Source organism: Rousettus aegyptiacus, unplaced genomic scaffold, assembly GCF_014176215.1.
Source record: "Rousettus aegyptiacus isolate mRouAeg1 unplaced genomic scaffold, mRouAeg1.p scaffold_m13_p_7, whole genome shotgun sequence".
Lineage (NCBI taxonomy): Eukaryota > Metazoa > Chordata > Mammalia > Chiroptera > Pteropodidae > Rousettus > Rousettus aegyptiacus.
Genome location: NW_023416310.1, coordinates 22,868,900 through 22,887,509, shown reverse-complemented (window position 1 = coordinate 22,887,509; position 18,610 = coordinate 22,868,900). Strand labels below are relative to the sequence as shown.

Sequence of the window (18,610 nt, the reverse complement as noted above, 5' to 3'; positions counted from 1 at the left end):
TTGTAATTTACAAAATTTTATTATAGCCATTCTTTCATTACAATATTAGTTGTAAAGCAACTAATGTAAAAAAGCTTAGTTTGCAAGTACCTTGAAAATCTGTTCTTAATTGCTGAGTTTACAGGATAGCTAAGATGGGTTCTTTGTGCACAAAAACTTTTAAAAAAAACTTTTTTAGTGAAAATTATTTAAAATTATACTACATACTTGTCTGTCTTCTTGAAGTAAATTACATTGAGTTTAATTGGATCTTTTTAGATGACTCAGAGTTGTAATTATGAACTTGATAGTTATACTTGTGCTATAATATCTGTAGTTGGAGTTAGGGATATTGCCCCTATAACTAGCCCCAAGGATGGGGTTGGGGAGTTTCTTTCTTCTCACATAGCTTATTCTGCCCTCCTTTTCCTCCCATCTGCCACTTTGTGCTGTTGTTTTTCTGCCTACTTAGAGCACATCTCCATCCAACTACCTACCTTCCTTCCTTCCTTCCTTCCTTCCTTCCTTCCTTCCTTCCTTCCTTCCTTCCATTTTATTTAGTTTCAAGTATATAGTGCATTGGTTAGACATCTATATAGTTCATAAAACGATCCCCCCAATTGGTCCCTCCCTCCTCTGACCCTCCACCTAGCCAGCGTATTAATGCTAACTGCATTCCTTATGCTGTGCTCCCCATTCCCGTGACCATCCATCAGCTACTAATTTGTATTTCTTTAGCCCTTCACCCCATTCTCCAAGCCCCCCAAACTCCCCTCCCCTCTGTTCAACACCAAATTATTCACTATATTTGTGCGTCTGTTTTTGGTTAGTGTGTTTTTATTCCTTAGATTCCACATAGGAGTAAAATCGTATAGTGTTTATCTTTTTCTGTCTGACTTAAATACCTTCCAGGTCCATCAAAGTAATATCTTTTTCCATCCTCTTCCTTTTTATATGTAGGGGTCTTTTTTTCTTATCTCTTCAGCCACTCTGTCTTTTGGTTGGAACACTTAATTCTTTTCCATTTAAGGTACTTATTGATAGGAATGTAGTTGTTACCATTCTTTATTCCTGTTTTTGATACATGTTTTTTCTTCTTACAGAAGTCTCTCCAACATTTTCTGTAATACTGGCTTGGTGGTGATAAATTCCTTTAACTTATTTTTGTCTGGGAAGCTCTTTATCTGTCCTTCAACTCTAAATGATAGCTTTGCTGGATAAATTATTCTTGGTTGTAGATCCTGGGTCTTCATCCTGTCAAATATTTTTGCCAAACCTTCTGTCCTGCATAGTTTCTTTTGAGAAATCAGCTGCCAGTCTTATGGGTTTTCCCTTATATGTAATTGTTTTTCTCTTGCTGCTTTTAAGATTCATTCTTTGTATTTAATCTTTGGCATTTTAATTATGATGTGTCTTGGTGTGGGCCTCTTTGGATCACTGATCTTTGGAATCCTCTGAGCTTCCCAGGGTTTTATATCTATTTCCTTCACCAACTAGGGAAGTTTTCCATCATGATTTCTTCAAACAGCTGTTCAACATCTTGATTTTCTTCAGTTACAGCAATCAGATGAATATTTGGAGCCTTAATAGTGTCCCATATCCTTCATAAATTATTCTTATCGTCTTGGCATCCTTTTTCTTGCCATTTTGATTGAATGTCCTAATTGGTTTTCCTGTCCTCTAGATAGGGCATTTGATCCTCTTCTTTATTCACTTTGTTTATTCCATTTAATATACTTCTCATCTCAGATAATGTTTTCTTCATTTCAGACTGGTTCCCTTTTATAATTTCCATTTTCATTTTTATGTTTTTTATCTCTTTGTTGAAGTTCTCGCTGAATTTATCTACACTTTCCAAAGTTCATTGAGTATCTTTATAACCAGTGTTTTGAACTCTGCATCTGTTAGATTCCTTGACTCCATTATATCTGGATCTCTGCTCTGTTCTCTCACATGGTTTCTGCTTGTCTTCTCATTTTGGCTGCCTTTCCATGTCTGTATCTATGTACTAAGGAAAGCTCCTAAGTCTCCCAGTCTTATTAGTGTGGATTTGTGAAGTAGGTGTCCAGTGGCACAGTTCTGAGAGGGGTTCAGCTACAGGCCAATTTTATCCCTAGCCTGTGCCCCTCTGGGGCCACCTGTTAAGATTCAGCAAGCAATCCACAGATGCTGTGCTTATAGTTACCTCAAAAGGCCACACCAGAAACCAATGCCAGTTGCCTCCAGTGTGAATCTAGGTGCTGCTCAGCAAGGAGCACCTGACTCGCTGAGGATATACCTGGATGTGGCTTTGGTGGGGCCACAAGTTGGGGGAGGTGGGATTTCAGAGAATCCTCTGGGCAGAGCGACCTCTGTTACCCATTTCGATGATGTCACAGCTATGATGGCTCTGTTTCCATGCACTGGGAGGGGGTAGGGCTCAACAGGGAACAGTGGATACCGCCGACACTTCTGTACAGAGTGTCTCGTCTTGGCCCTCACTCCAACAATGTCTTCCTGTACGTCCCTGGTGCCCCCTGCGCATAGCTAATCGGTACTGATGCTCAGAGTGAGCAGGTCCATCACTGTGAAAATGCACTTGCGGTTGCGGCCCCTTGAAAGAAGTGTCTGCCACTGCTGTAGCCTGTCTCAGCACTGGAGACCAGGCAGCCCTGCATCCTTGCCCCACTCTATCTTCTGCCGTTGCAGGGCGATTTCCTGGACTTCTCCCCAGTTGTATGGCTTGTTCATCTAGATCGCAGGCGATTTTTCCTTGCTGCTGCAGCTTATTACTGTCACAACTTTCATTTGGTTGCTAGAGGGATGAACAGAGCCTCTATCATCTCTGCCACTTTTTTTCTCCCTCTCCATCCAGCTTTTTAACTTGATAATCCTAAATTACTGTGGGCATGGAAACTGACCATCAAACTTTATAAGTATATGTAAAAAGTACAGGTAAACCCCTGAGGAATGTAAGGCACATAAACTTTAGTGCATTTACTTTTCGATACTGTTTTGTCAGAATAGAGAATTTTGCGTGTTCTTCAGAATATTACTGAATACACCAAAGGTACCAAAAATGTTCTAGTATATAGCTGAGACAGAATGGAATAAAGTATTACCTCTTCCTTTTAGGAATTACTTGTCCAGTAAAATTTTACCTCTAAGAATATTTTACCTCTAAGCCATTATTTCAGGTTATTTTAGAGTCAATCTTTAGTGTTAGTAGCACTCACAATGTGTCCTTCCCACTTTCTTCATTTTCATTATCTAGAAATCGATCACTGTAAAATCTTCTCACTTTTTTCTCATTTATTGATAAGAAATCTGAAAAACTTTTTGCATGATAATATTTTATATATGTACCATTTTTCTACCATGTAGTGAGCACAAATTAAACTTCCTTTGGCTGAAAATCTTTTAATGCCTCATGGTTCTCATTATAAACATAGGTACTTAACTGTACCATATGATATACTTTAATAAAGCATAGGCTTTGGAGTCCAGGTAGACGTGAATTTAAATCCTGCATCATTCACTTACTAGGTCCTAAGTTAAATTACACAACCTAGCAACATATTCATTCGTAAAATGGAACCAATCTATCTTGCAGAGTTGTTTTAAAAATAATAGACTATGTATGTAAGGTACCTATCATAGATTCTGTCACGTAGTAGGCTCTCAATAAATAAATCTATTATCATCATTATTAGATATGGTAAATTGACCTGTGTCTGTAATGTACCCTAAAGCATCCTATATTAAATATATTGATAATGTTATATAACTTAGGATTCCAGTTAATTGGGTGCTGGTAAAATAAGTTTTACTGTTTTTTTATAAAATGACTAAAATTAAGTTTATAGGTGCCTATAGAAATAAGTTTTTATAACATTTCAGTATGCTCCCTAAAGCTCAATTTTGAATAGTTCTGTTATTATTAACTTGAAGCTATACTTAGTAGTTGATGTTTTTGCTTGTTTGTGTAGTGTTCTTTTCTATGAGTTTTCAGAACCTAGCTTTCAGTTAATCCTCCTGGGTTTCAACCGAGTCAGTAAATTAACCCCTTAGTTAACCTTGGGAGCCAGGGGCAAGTTCACAAGTGTGGACCAGGAACATTAAACTTGTTGCCAATGGAAATGTACCAGGAGCTTGGTTCACATTTTTAAAAGCTCTACTTGGGTACTTGGGTTGGCTTAAGGGTGTTGGGAATTTTTGTTTTGCTTTTTAGCTGTATGAAATTCCAACGTATATGAAAGGGGCATTTTTATAATTATGAATCTAATTTAGGATTGATAAATTAGATTATTTAATGAATGTAAAACCTCAATATTGTTAGTCAAATGGAACAATAGGTGCTTTAACCAGAAATTTGAAATCCAGTTACTCTAGATTGCCATTGTGGCCATTCAGTGCCACAGCATCTAATTTCTTTATTGTTTAGGCATCATATAAAAAAATTTTAATTCAAACAGATAAGTATTTAGGAGTGGTACCAGTTTTTAACAGTTTATCTTGCCAACTCAGAATACTCTTCAAATAAATTGATCCGGAACCATAAAGAGAAGTATTAGTTTTTTTTTTTTCAAAATTGAATCAATATGAACACTGTAGTCAGATGAAGACACTAGATTAGAGGGTTTTTTTCTTAAATTGCTAACTGTGTGACCTTGAGGAAATTACTAAATCTAAGCCTCTGATCTCTGTGCTGTGACCTACCTGATGACACTATTAAAGGAACTAATGACAATACCTGGAATCCAGGGCATATAATAAGGATAAACATACATAAAGCTAAAATTATGATACTTCAGTATTATATGCTTGGTTATACCTTCGCTGTTGATTGTACAGTGACAAGAACATCTATTAAGAAATTATTCTGAGCTTGTTTGGAATAATCTTGAGTATCACATGCATGCTCTGCAGTTTTATTACCAGCAAAGCACAACTCTCATAAAAAAAAATTTTTTTTTTTTTTTACAAGACAAGTGCAGAGCAATCCATGGCACATTTACACGTTTGAAAGAAGTTTAAAGATGCGTACAGAAATGGAGGAGTGTAATTTGAGGTTTTCACAACTTGCTACATTAGCAGTCTTGTTATATTAACATTCATTGTAAAAGACGTTTCAGTGTATGTGGTTTTTTGTAGTTTCACAAAATAATTTTAAGAGGATTTTTACATATTAACTTTGAATCAGATGTTTTCAGGTTGATCTAACACACCTTGGCAGAAAATCTATGTTTTGCTTTCCCGAGTAAAGAAATTAAAATGTCTAAATAAAAAAATTCTATAAATTGTTTTACTGGTAAGACCACTTTTTATGTAGCTTAAAATCATATGTGTACTAAAAATATCTTTTCCCAGTTCGTGGCTTATCTTTTCACTTTCTCTTTGGTACCTTTTGGTAAACCAAAGTTATTAATGTATTTGACAAATTCATTCCACAGATTGCCACCTATAGCTTGAGGTGCTAGGGATGTGTCAGCAGAAAAAAAATTTCAAAGTTTATAAATATTTTCCTATATGATTTGTTCTTTGCATTTTTAAAAGAAACTCCAAGGTCACATTTTTCTATAATCTAAATATTTTATAGTTGTTTTTCATGTTTAAATCCTTAATCCTTTGGAATTGATTGGAGAGAAGGATGAGAAAGAGATCCAATTTATTCTTATTCTTAATAGGTATCCTATTATGTCAGCCCCAATTTTTGAACAACTCATCCTTTCTCCACTGATCTGTAGCAGTTCCATTATTATATACTCTATTTACTTAGGTCTGTTATGTAATTCATTTTCATTTACATTTAGGAAATTTGCTGTATCAGCAAAAATCCCTGAAACCAAGTGGTGTCAGAAGTGTTGTGTTGGTGAGTAAATTGTCTAGTAAACATGTGACTTTCTTGTTTTACATAGTAGATGAGAAAATGCTATGAGGCTCATTTTTAAATCCAGCGTAAAACAGTACCATTCTAGGGCTTTCTGCCAGTAATAGTTTTTTTCTCTCCTTGAGTAAAACAAATGTCTTTATATGAACTTTATATGAAACGTAATATAGTACCTTGCATATAACAATTCTTTGGCAAATAATATTGACTGGATAAATAGAGAAGAAAGTAGGATGACTTTTTATTATAGCACTTTAGAACACCCTGTTCTATAAGGGGCCAGGTAGTGTTCACCATTCTGCTTAGTAATGGCTTATGAGACTGCATTTTTTCATTCAGCATGTATTTTAATGTCTTTACTATGTGAAACCTGATGTTTGTGATGAGAAGGATAAAGCCTTCCTGTTCGCATACTACTAACCTAAATTCCTTCCTCACCCCCATAACAACTGGCTGTTTTATTTGCATATAGCGAAAACAAAAAATAGTTTCTTTCCCTTAAAATACTCTGAGGGAATTCACTTTTATTATTTGTAAATGCGTATTTCAAGATTTGATTAATGTCATCCTGTTGTTAAGACCAAAGCATTTCTGCCTCTGAACATTATACCAAAAGCACACTGAATCACCTGTCCCTAAATGTGTTAATAGCCTCTCTGTTTGGCAACTTCTCCCAAAGTCTACTCTGACCCTTCTGCAGGAGACTGCTGCCTTAGCTAATCTCCCTGCTACCTTTAGACCTAAAGTCCTTCATCCCACCCCCAGGCTCCATAACAACCAGCAATTTCATTTGTGCATACAAAAAAAATCCTGCAAGTGATGAGGGAGTTTCATGCTGTTACCTGAAACAATGTTTTTCACCCTGTAATCTAATTAAGAAATTGCGCAGACAGCCAGCTTTTGTTTGGTCGGGGTTTTTTGGAGCATTGCAACTATTGTAAGGACTTTATATTACAAGAAAACTTATTGTACTTTTTTTGCCTTGACAGTGAGAAATCCTTACACAGGCCATAAATACCTATGTGGGGCACTTCAGACTAGCATTGTTCTATTAGAATGGGTTGAACCAATGCAGAAATTCATGTTAATTAAGGTAAGCATGAAAGTCATCCTAAGTCATTCTTAGTATAAAAAATTAGTCTGTTTTCATGTTCTTTTATAAAAACATTTTTTCAGTTAATTCTCAAGTTAATTTAATGATTTTAGATTATGTGGCAGGGTAGTGAAAATCTGCCCAATTTTAAGGAACTCATTTGGCCTGAAAAAAGTTTTGAAAAGGACTAGAGAAATAGCTCAGGGATATGGCAGTAGGAGCTCAAAATTATCTCCCATACCAAGAACAGAGGTGCTCAAAGAGCAGCAAAATGCTTGAATATGTTCTCTGGTTGACCTGCTTCATCACAGCAGAGAAACAACCTACAGGTTGGCATTCGGCCTAAGAGGACAAAGGATAACCATAAAGGGGGAAATTATTTGTTTTGGTTATATGCCTACCTATTAATTTGCCCAGGCTTTCCAACTTGGATTGTTTTTTGTGTGTGTACCTTAATTTATTTCTCTAGAATCTTTAATTAATGAATATTCTTTAAAAATTTAATATTATTCAGCTATAACTTAAATTTTGAGGAAAAACTAACTTGAAATGTGTTAAGTACAGGCTCAGTCACACCAAGGAAATTCCAAAGGAATGTTTAAAGCTGTTTTCTTTGCTATTTCATGTAGATTAAGTGAGATTATCAAGCATTTCTCTTTGAAAACTGGTAATAGGCCCCATTAGTCAGGGCCAAGTTGCTGGTACCGTCTACCTAGAAAAGAGGAAACAAGGATATGTAATTTTTAAGTTTCCCCTGTCTTCTTTTATTTCTCATTATTCTAAGATACTAGACTTATAGTACAATTCTACTTGCAGGTTTCCCTTAAGAGTTCTTGCTCTTTGCACCTTGCTTAGCTTCCCTGAGATATAGATCCTTACCTACGTCCTTTATTCTTAACCCAGCTCTTTGTCTGTCTGCTGCAAAATCTGTTTTTTTTCTATATTTTTTTCTATATTTGACATTAATTTATTGGCTTCCCTGAGATATAGACCTTTACCTGCCTCCTTTAACCTTAACCCAGCTCTTTGCTGCAAAATCTGTCTCTATTTTTTTTCTAGATTTGACATTAATTTGATTAGTATTTATGATGTTTCTATACTACAGTTCTTATCAGATATGTTCAGGGATATTTTTATGCTTTTTATATTCTTAATGACAGTTTTGACAAAGTTTTTGCTTGACTAGACATTTTCATCTTAAATAAAAGTTACAGATTAATGACCTTCCCAACAAACATTTTTGTACTTATTACAAACCACACACAGTACTATTTAACTAGAGAGACAAAAATGAGCGAGGTATAGTCACTGCAGTCAAGGACCATCACCAGAAGCAGCTGGATTTAAAACTATTACACAGGAATCCTCTTCTGTTAATGCCTTACACACATTGCTTAGTTACTGGACGCTAAGTAAAAGTATTCAAAAGCTGTTGATTTTCTTATTTGCTGACCAAAAAAAATTAACAGAAGCATTGTTTTCTTTCTGCTTTACTGTTCTGACCACATTTCAAAGAGAATTATTTCAAAAGTTTTAACTTATTAAAAATATGACAGGTTGTATTCAGAGCATATCCCCAGGTAATGGGCAAGCTCCTGTAGAGGGGTTTGGAGAGTGTTGATGAAGCTGTCCATACCTGTGGGATGGCTGTGCTCTGGCCGTCCCAGGGAAAGAAGGGCTATGAGAACAGTAGGTGCGCACCACACTGTATCTTCTAACACTCAAAGACCAGTAGTTGTGGTAGCCCCGTTTCACCTCAGATTTCCTCCAGAATTTTTTTTCTTTTAGCATTTCCAGTGAGTTGCCAGATTAATAAATAAATTCATTTACTTTGTTAAATACTAGCAGTAGTCCTTTTGGAAATACAATAAAAAACATGGCCCATTTATAAGAGCAATAAAATATAAGCTGTATGAAGAGTAGACTCCCCTTATGTTCCATTTTTACTATATACACATGTACCCATAAACATTAGAATTAATTTTACCTGATTTTTTTTTAACAATATGGAAGTTAAATCATAAAATACGTATTCATTTGTGTCTGGTTTCTTTTGTGCAACATATTCGTGTAGTTGTCAGATGTAGGTATAATTTGTTCATTTTCATTGCTCAATCTGTAATTCTTCATTGTGTGAGTATGCTAAAATTTTATCCATTCTATTGATACACATTTGGGTTACTTCAGCTTTTTGTTATTCATAACAGTGCTGCTGTGAGCATTTTTACATATGTCCCCTGTACATGTGTGTACTCATGTTCTCTGGAATATGTAACTAGGAGTGTTATTAACAGGGTCCTAAGGGATGCACATCTTCACCATTAATGAATAGTATAGTTAATTCGTTTGCTCCTCTCTGAGTAATACTTGTTATTCTTTTTAATTTTAGTCATTCTGGTGGGTACATGTAGTATCTCATGGTTTTATTTCCTGATTATTAATGAAGCTAGTGATTTCCATCTATTTTCAAAATATGAACTTATTTAGTCTCTTTGTAGCAATATAATAAAACATTAAAAGTTAACGTAAAAATAAAATGGTTTCATTATAACTAAGTTAATTTATTAAATAGAATCACTTGCGATATAGAGCTAAATTTCTCTTATTTGTGTTTTTTCCTGTCCACATTTATGATAGGAGTGTCTCCTGCTAATTCGCATTTCAGTTTTATCATCCATGTTTGCTCAGTTGGATAAGAAGGCAGAGGAATATTACTGAAGCAGCATCATATTGGGAGACAAGAGACTCTGGCCACAAAGGGCTGGGGAACCCTAGGCCAGTCACCCAATTTCTGGGTCTCAGTTTTCAACTCTGAGAAGAGAGGGTTGGACAAATGGTTTCTAAGTTCCCTTCCAGCCCTGATATTCTAAAATTTTATAATTTCTAACTTAAAAATATTTACAGTGCTAAATCTAAAATATTTATAAAGATACTTTGTAATTTGGATTTTTCTACATACCCCAAGTTTCTGTGACAAGAAGCAGTCTTTATAGTAGTCTATTTTATGTATTTCATAAAACTTAAAGTTCTTAATAGTGTTCTCGTGAAATTATTTGGCTTTTGTTTTCCTTTGTTTAATATATTTTTTCTTCTTTCTCTAGCACATAGATTTTCCTATACCATGTCCGCTTAGAATGTTTGAAATGCTGGTGGTTCCTGAGCAGGAGTACCCTTTGGTTTGTGTTGGTGTCAGTAGAGGGAGAGACTTCAACCAGGTGGTTCGATTTGAAACAGTCAATCCAAATTCTACCTCTTCGTGGTTTACAGAATCAGGTTTGTGATTTATATTGAATTATAGGCCGATACATGTACTTGGTTTTTAAGTCATAAATTTATTATGTCATTAGGCAAAAACAGTGCATAAAAATCCAATCTCGAACAACTTGTTAAAACTAGAAAAAGTAAGATGATATGCTTGAAGGTAGTTCATTTGTTTGACACATTTAAAACATACCAGTGGCTCTCAAACTTGAATATGCATCAGAATCAACTGGAGGCGTGTTAAAACACATTCCTGGGCCCCACACTCAGAGTTTTCATTCAGTTGATATAGAGTGGGGCCAGAGAATTTTTGTTTCCGTTAAGCTCCCAGGTGATGCTGATGATGCTAATATAAGGACCACACTTTGCGATCCACACATATACACACACCTCAGGCTAATAGAAAAGCCAATGTAAATAAAAGGAAAATTTTATTAAATTTAGTTTATTTTCCAGTATAGTCTTATGTAATTGATTTACAGGTACAATCAGTAACTAATTAAACATTTTTAATGATATGTTACTAGGATACAAATTATAAATAAATAGGTACTTCCAAAGTATTTGAAGGTTCTTGAAAATAATTATTTAATATGATTTATTTTCATAAAATTTGACCCACATTGCCCAGTTGCATAGTATATTCTTCCTTCATAGCTAGTATCTTAGGAAATATTATTTCCAGTCAATGAGCTTTTATAGAAAGTTGCTTATTGTTTGAAATCTTCAGTTATGTTCTCGCAGTCAGTACACAGTGGCAAGACTTGAGTTTCATGGCAAATAAATCTGATTAAACTTTCACACTTAAAGCACTGTTTTTGTAATGAAGCTCCTTTTGCTTTTTTCTCTTTAAAAATGACTTTGTACAATGTTTTGCTATAAATTAGACAATGGCCATTTTAGAAAGCAATTTTTACCATGGCCTGTTAGTTTTTGGCTACTTGGGGAAATGGTAAGGAACCTACTTGCCAATAGATATTGATTACTTAGGAGTTTGTTGGAAGGCTGAAAGTGTTTACAAAAGGAAAAAATTAAGAGACTGAGGTTTTTTTGGCATTGAAAAATAATGATCACAAACAAATCCACAAAAGCTTACTGATGCCCAAGAAGTTTGAAAGCACTTTCCTTTAAGGACACATTGTTGAAGGATAACACGGCTTCTCTTTAGCGCCGCCGCCACCCCCCCTCCCACCCGACAAATTCTCTGTACTACAGTCTCCCTTAAACACCCATCTTCCCTTTCAGACTCCTGCTTTCTAATCTCTTTCTCCCTGTTTCACAGGAAGGGGTTGTTAGTTGATTAATATTTTATTGTCATTTAATTTCCATTAAAGTCCTACTTCTTCTAAGTGTTTTAATTTTAAAATCTGTTTCTGCTAATTGTTGAATGAAGGGCCTCATTTCCTTACTAGAATTTCATCCAGCTGTGAGTACTAACGAACTTTTGACTACATTTTCTTACTGTAATTCTCTTTCGTAAAACTTAAATACAACAAATATAACTCATCTCTAGTTTTGAGATGATGAGATAAAGGTAGAGAGTAAGAGAGAAAAAGTATGGTTAGGGTTTTACGTTAGATGAAATTGTAAGCCAGACAGTGGTTTCCTAAATTCTGTTGCACATTGGAATCTACCTGGGAAGCTGTTAAAACTCCTGAAACCTCAAGTCACATACACCCCCTGTTAAATAAGAATATTCGGGGGGTGGCAGCTGAGCATTAAAGATCTCTAGCTGATTCTAATGCTTGGGAACTAATTCTTGTAAGCAATTGATAAAACCTTTTTTTCTGGCTTTCTGTTACTGGACTGGCTTCTTGGACAGAAGTAGATTGTACAGAACTATTCTGATTCTTAATTTTTACCATGTGTATAAGAGCTACAGAGATCTAGTTGGCCTGTTTTGCAGGAGGCCCATTCCATATCCTTCCAACCTTGGTTAGTTAACAGAAGTACCAGGTCTAAAAACATGTGAAAGTCTGAAATATGACAGTCCTTGAATGTCCTGAAATTCTAAATACTATCGGAAATAGAAGAGAAGAGAAGCAGGGTAGACTATAGATGAAATCCACTCTCCAGGAAATACAAGACCAGAAACAAAGGCCTGTAGCTCAGCAATTTCAGTTTGATGTTCAGACAAAGCTTGGGATATCCTGCTTTTCACATGATGGAAAATGAAATCATTTCAGTATTTTCAGTTTGTAAGAACTTCTGTAAATTAGTATAATAAAAATAAGGCCTCTGCATTTTGGTAGTACATCATGGTTCTCAAAGTACTTCAATTTTTTTTTAACTTATTTGTACTCAAAGTAACATGTTTGACTCACTGATTCATTCACTTAAATATTTATTTGTTAGGCACTGCCATATAATATACAAAGCACAGTCCCTGACCTTCTGAACTTAAAATCAGAAATTAATCATAACAATAATATAGAAGAATAGACTCCTAATTTTGCATAAAAATAAAAATAATGGTATCACCAGTAGTAATGGCTGTAGCTAATACTCTGTTGAGCCCTCACATAGTTTAGCTCTTGCATCAGAACTTGAACCCAAGCAACCTGGCTCAACCACCATACCATACAGCTAAAAATTTATATCCATTTCAAATTCAGTGATAGTTAGAATTCTTTTTTTTTTAAAATATCCTATGCTCTGATATTTTTTCCTTAAGTATCAAGTTTGTTTATGTTACAGATACCCCACAGACAAGCGTTACTCATGTAACCCAACTGGAGCGAGATACCATTCTTGTGTGCTTGGACTGTAAGTTTTTACTTATGTACATCTTATTTTTAATAATATTTCTTTATTTTGTAGTTTCCAAGTGACTTTTTTTCTCTCTCTAGGTTGTATAAAAATAGTTAATCTCCAAGGAAGATTAAAATCTAGCAGAAAATTATCATCAGAACTCACCTTTGATTTCCAGATTGAATCGATAGGTAAGCCAAAGTTTTGTGTGATTACATTATGAGCTGCTTAAAATAATTTATCTGATAATTATCCAAAATTATACAAATATATTACTAAGGAGTCATTTTTTTAGAATATAGTATATAATGAATATGAGATAACATCAGTCTTTTACACAGTCTCTAAAAAAGCTTAACTATGATATAATCTAAGTAATATGTTCTTTACGGACTTGACACTTTCAAAAGAAATAATTAAATATTCATAACATAGTTATGAATTTCCATTTCCTCCAGATTCCTGTAGTTTCTCTATAAGTACTTTAAAATTTAGTACTTAGTATATTCTGTTGTATTTTTGCTCTTATATCTACTGATCAGAGAGTTTTAAGTAGTATGCCATTCTTACCATTCTTACATTTTGTTTCAGAAGTTTTTTCTGCAAAAGAAAATTTCTTACAAAATGAGTGTTCTAAGATGATTACATTCAGGAAAAATAAAGTGAAGTAATCATACATGAGATAGTCCTAGGGAAAGTGAATGATAATTTACTATTTAACGGTGCACAATTTCTCTGGTGTCCTTTATCAGTAAAATAAAGATACGTGCATGTATATATGTTAGAGGGAAAAGCAAAAGATAGTTCATTTGTCTTATTCCTGGTTCTGTTTTTACTCCTTCCTCCAAGTTGAACATCTCTCTCGCATCAAGCAAATGCTGATGTTAATAAGAAGTCAATTTTGAGGGACATCTGCTCAAGATGTTAAAATGGAATCCATGTTTAAAAACACACAGATAGCCAGGGTCAAGAACGACATAAACAGAACAGAAACTCAAAAGTAGTAATTAGCCTTGAAGCCAGCAGACCTGCTGGGCTCCTGAGTGAGAAAGGAGATAAACATGTCCCACAAGAGGTAGGGGACCAGAGCCGGCCCGCTGTTTGAGGTACCTACTAACTAATCAGGACTCTGCCCACATAGGGCCTGATGGTTTCAGAGGTGATTTTTACCTGCTCTTAAGAGAGAATCCCAATGCTATACCAACAATTTTAGGTTGTAAACAGAGAAGGAATGCTGAACAAATCAGTGTTTAACACCAATACTAAAATTAAACAAGATTAGATTAGTACAGAAAACAATCCAGTTTCATAAATATAAATTTCGAAAAATCTAAATAAAATACAAGCAAATAGAATTTCACATCATCAAGTAGTGGACTTTATCTCAGGAAAACAAGGATGATTCAGCATCAGAAAATTTATTTATGTATATATGTTACATTAAAGTTAAAGTTAAAAAGTCATGTAAATCTTCAATAGATACACAAAAAACATTCAGTAAAATCAAGTCATTCATGATTTTAAAAAAAGTAACTTCTTAGCAAATTAGGAATACAAGAAAATGTTCACCTAGGAAAACCTATTAAAATATCATGTTTAATGGTCAAACTAATTCCCATTAACTGGAAAATGAGATAAAGATTGTTGCTATCACATTTCAGCATTGTCTTAGACAAGAAAAGGGAACTAAGAGGATTAGAAAGAAGAAAGTAAAGGATCCTTTTTTATGGATTTTGATTATCTGCATAGAAAATACAACCAAGAGAACCAGTAAGAGAAATCAGAGTTTCTAGATATGAGCAACACAATGAATAGCTCTCTGATACGCTAGCAACAATCTGTGAAATGTTGAATAGGAAAAAAGTTCTCATTGACAATGGTAATAAAATATCTGTGTTAGGAATAAATGCAATCAAAACGCATTTAAGATCATTACCTAGAAAATTCCAAATTATTCTTTAAAAGCATAAAAGAAGATTTGACAAAACTACATTGTGTCCATGGATAGAAAGATTGACTATGAGAAACATGTCAGTTCTTCACAAATAATGCACAAATTCAGTGCATTTATAATAAAAATCTCAATAAGGTATTTTGTACCACTTGATATGTGACCTTAAAATTCATATGAAAGAACCAAAGGCCAAGAATAGTAAAAGAAATTTTGACAAATACTTGCCATACTCGGTTTTTAAACATATTGTAAAGCTATAGTAATTAAGACGGTGTGAGATCAACACAGAGATAAATAAATAGAAGAGTGGTACAGAAGAGAAGTCTCAGAAATAGACCTAAATGTAAATGAAAATTTATGCCACTGTATGTCAGTGGGGAAATGATGTGTACTATTCAACAAATAATGCTGGTGCAATTGGTCATCTGTAGGAAACATTTGATTTCCTGCTCATAGAATACTCTAAAAATATTTATTAAATATGTATATATAAAAAGCAAAACTATAATTTTTAGAAAGTATGTACATCTGTGTCCTATTAGTTCTGTTTCTAAGTATCTACCCCAGAGAAAAGTTTGCACATGTATTCAAGAGGTACAAGAATGTTTATTACAGCATCATTTGTAATAACAAAAAATTAGAAACATTATTTAGTTCATCATACCAGATGTATGAAAGTTGAAAACATTCAATATAAAGTTTACACTGACAATGTAAACTTACTGTGTAGTAATAGTAAAAACATGCATGACAGTGATAAATACCAAATTTCTAAGAGTGGTTTTCTCAGAGGAAAGAAAGGCTGGAATGAGTCTAGAGGATCGGGTGTACAGGGTTGCCAGCTGTATTCGTTTTTATTTAAAACAAGCAAATATGGCAAAATGTTAATATTTGAGAGTTGATTGGTGGATACATGTGTTTTTTAATGCTATTATGTTTTTCTATATGTTTGAAATATTTAAAATACTGTCATTTTATCAAAACAAAATTTCTATAACACATTTCAGAGAAATTTAATGCCTCTTTGCCAAAAAGATGAATAAATTTTATAGTTTTTTTTTTTAATTTCAAAGGTAAAACCGTGTAAATAGGGAGTGATGACATTATTTATTAATTTAAATATTGCTATGCAAGATAGAGGGATGAAATGATGCTTATCAGTTGAACTTTTGTACTATTAACAGTAACTGAGCTGTTCTTGCCTGCTAGTTTGCCTTCAAGACAGTGTGCTAGCTTTCTGGAAACATGGAATGCAAGGTAGAAGTTTTAGATCTAATGAGGTAAGTCATCTAAGAATTATGTCCATTAAATAGTCATGAAATTGTATCAAACATTCTACATCAAACAATTTCCTTTAACTTTGGAAAATTCCTAATCGATACAAAGACTACTTGATTTGCTAACTTTATTAATTTTAACTGTATTCAGTCTAGTGGTAAACTGATAAAACGTACTTTATAGCCACTTTTCTCTCTCTTCCCTCAGGCAGTTTTAGTGCATATTTTGAGTGCTTCCAGATAATTCTTCTATTCAGAATAAGAACTTTCTAATACTGCTAAAAGTGAGCCCACTCTGATTTTCTTTCAGTTTTCCCAGACTGTCTCCTAAAACAAGGATGCTGATGCTGGCTTTCCATGTCTTGAGGCACCTTTTCTGCTATGTATTTTAGAAATAATGACCAATGCAGGCTATAAATAAAGGGTTCTACATTACTCTTGAAGCCACTTTGCCTCCAATTTCCATTACCCTTATTCACTTGACATAAGATTTTTTGTCCCTTTTTCTTTTATTAGTTACCTTATTACCTTTGTTTAACTTTTCATTGTATCTTCTGAGTCCTTCCTATCTTAATTTAACTCCAGGTGCTGTGACCTACTCAGTTTAGTTCAACATTTACACCAGGAAGTGCTGGGGTTATAAACGTGAATAAGTCATGGTACTTGCCTCTTGGAATATTGTAGGCAAGTAAAATCATCAAAAATTCTTCAGTTTCCCCAAGTCAGTCTCAATAGGATAACTTTTTTCGAGCATTGGATGAAAAGAAAACCTTAGGTGTTTCAAGCAAGAAAATAGTCCATTTGTGTCCTAAACTATCATTCATTAAGCTCAGAGCATGTCTTCTGATGAAGTCAGTGATACAGCAGAGTGATCACGAGCATGGGTTCCAGAGTCAGGAGACCTGGGTTCAAGTCTCAGCTCTGCTCTTTAGTAATTGTGTGACCTAGACATATCACTTAACTTCTCTTTGCTTATATTTTTTCATCTGTGAATTGAGGATAACAAAATAGTACTTACTTTGTAGGTTTGTTAAGATTAAATGAAAGGAAGCGTGTAATGTGCTCAGCACAGCGCCTTGCCTATAGTAGGTATTCAAGAAAGGGTAACCGTTAAATATTTTTAGTAGTAATTCCCACAAGAGTGTCACTTCTCAGGAAGATGTTTTAAAATCACCTGAGGGAATCCAGCAGGGAAGTAAGAATAGTCAACAGCTAATAAACACTAGGCAGAGGAAGGCATCATAGGCAGGATATAAGAGGATGGTTTAAAAAAGAGAGAGAGAGAAGTTTGTTTCCCCCAAAAATCATCTGAGGGGCGTAGGCCCTTCTAGTAGGCAAACCTCTGAATGCCGGGAGGATCGGCACAATGAGCCACTATTACTGGAGTGAGCACTTTGTATCACATGCAGGTGTGCTGGGTTACAAAAGGAGTGTTTGCATAGTTACTAATGGAATAAATTTAGTTTCAAAATCAAATTGTTTTTTCAGCCTACCAAATTTGGGGGAGAAGTTACTGCCATTTTAATTTGACATATTTTGCATTCAGTTACCAGCCAAAAAACAGTGGATTATTCTTTCTCTTGTAGACTTATTCCTAACTCCCCAACTGGTAATTAGTCACACTGACGACTTCTTGGCAGACACGTGTCATGAGAAAATATTTCAGGAGACTGGAGAAGAAATGGGCAAGGGAATTATCTACTAAGCACTTCCTTAGCTAGGCGTTAGACCCAAATACTTACAAAAACAATACTACTGCAAGGTAGATATTTTCTATCCCATTTTGCAGAAGGCAAAACCATTTCCAACAAATACATGCCTTGTGCAGTATCACAGCTATTAAGTGGGAGAGCTGGGGTTCAAACTCAAGTCATAAGTGTGTCTCATCATACTACCACAGTGCAGCCTTTTAGGTTAAAGGACCAGGTCTAAGTGGCGTGGCTTACTGCTGCAATAGTTTTGCTATTAGCATTAACATAACTGACAGAAGATTTCTGATAAATAAAATGGACTGAGTGTTTTGTTTTTAAATTTATCCCTTGAGTTCTATAATTTAACAAGTAAATGGTTTTCCTACTCATGTTTTACAATTCAAAACTAGCCACATTTTTCCTAGGCTAACAAATTGGAGCACCAAATATATGCCAGCTTAACAAATTCACAGTCACTCAGGGACCTATTTCCATCTTAAGAATTACCTTTCTTTTCCGTAGAGTTATAAATTAAAATGTCCATATAAAATTTTATGCCTTTAATTTCAGAAATTATATTTTAATTGAACAGGTAACACAAGAAATTTCAGATAACACAAGAATTTTCAGACTGCTTGGATCTGACAGGTATGAGGGGGGTTATATATTAAATACATAGTAGTACTAAACATAGTGTTTTATAAATCCAGCATGAAACTGGTTTCTTTTTCAAGA

General features: G+C 34.5%; 1 protein-coding gene across 5 annotated transcripts in view; it reads left to right on the top strand.

Moving 5' to 3' along the window:
- Positions 1-18,610, top strand: part of MAP4K3 (mitogen-activated protein kinase kinase kinase kinase 3) — a 138,146-nt gene that overhangs the window by 117,440 nt on the left and 2,096 nt on the right. For all 5 annotated transcript variants that reach the window (XM_016142254.2, XM_016142252.2, XM_016142258.2 and 2 more), the window contains 7 exons: positions 5,772-5,830; positions 6,838-6,941; positions 10,043-10,214; positions 12,900-12,968; positions 13,052-13,144; positions 16,117-16,187; positions 18,468-18,523. In XM_016142254.2, the coding sequence (XP_015997740.1) occupies positions 5,772-5,830; positions 6,838-6,941; positions 10,043-10,214; positions 12,900-12,968; positions 13,052-13,144; positions 16,117-16,187; positions 18,468-18,523 (624 nt within the window). The remainder of the gene's footprint in view (positions 1-5,771; positions 5,831-6,837; positions 6,942-10,042; positions 10,215-12,899; positions 12,969-13,051; positions 13,145-16,116; positions 16,188-18,467; positions 18,524-18,610) is intronic.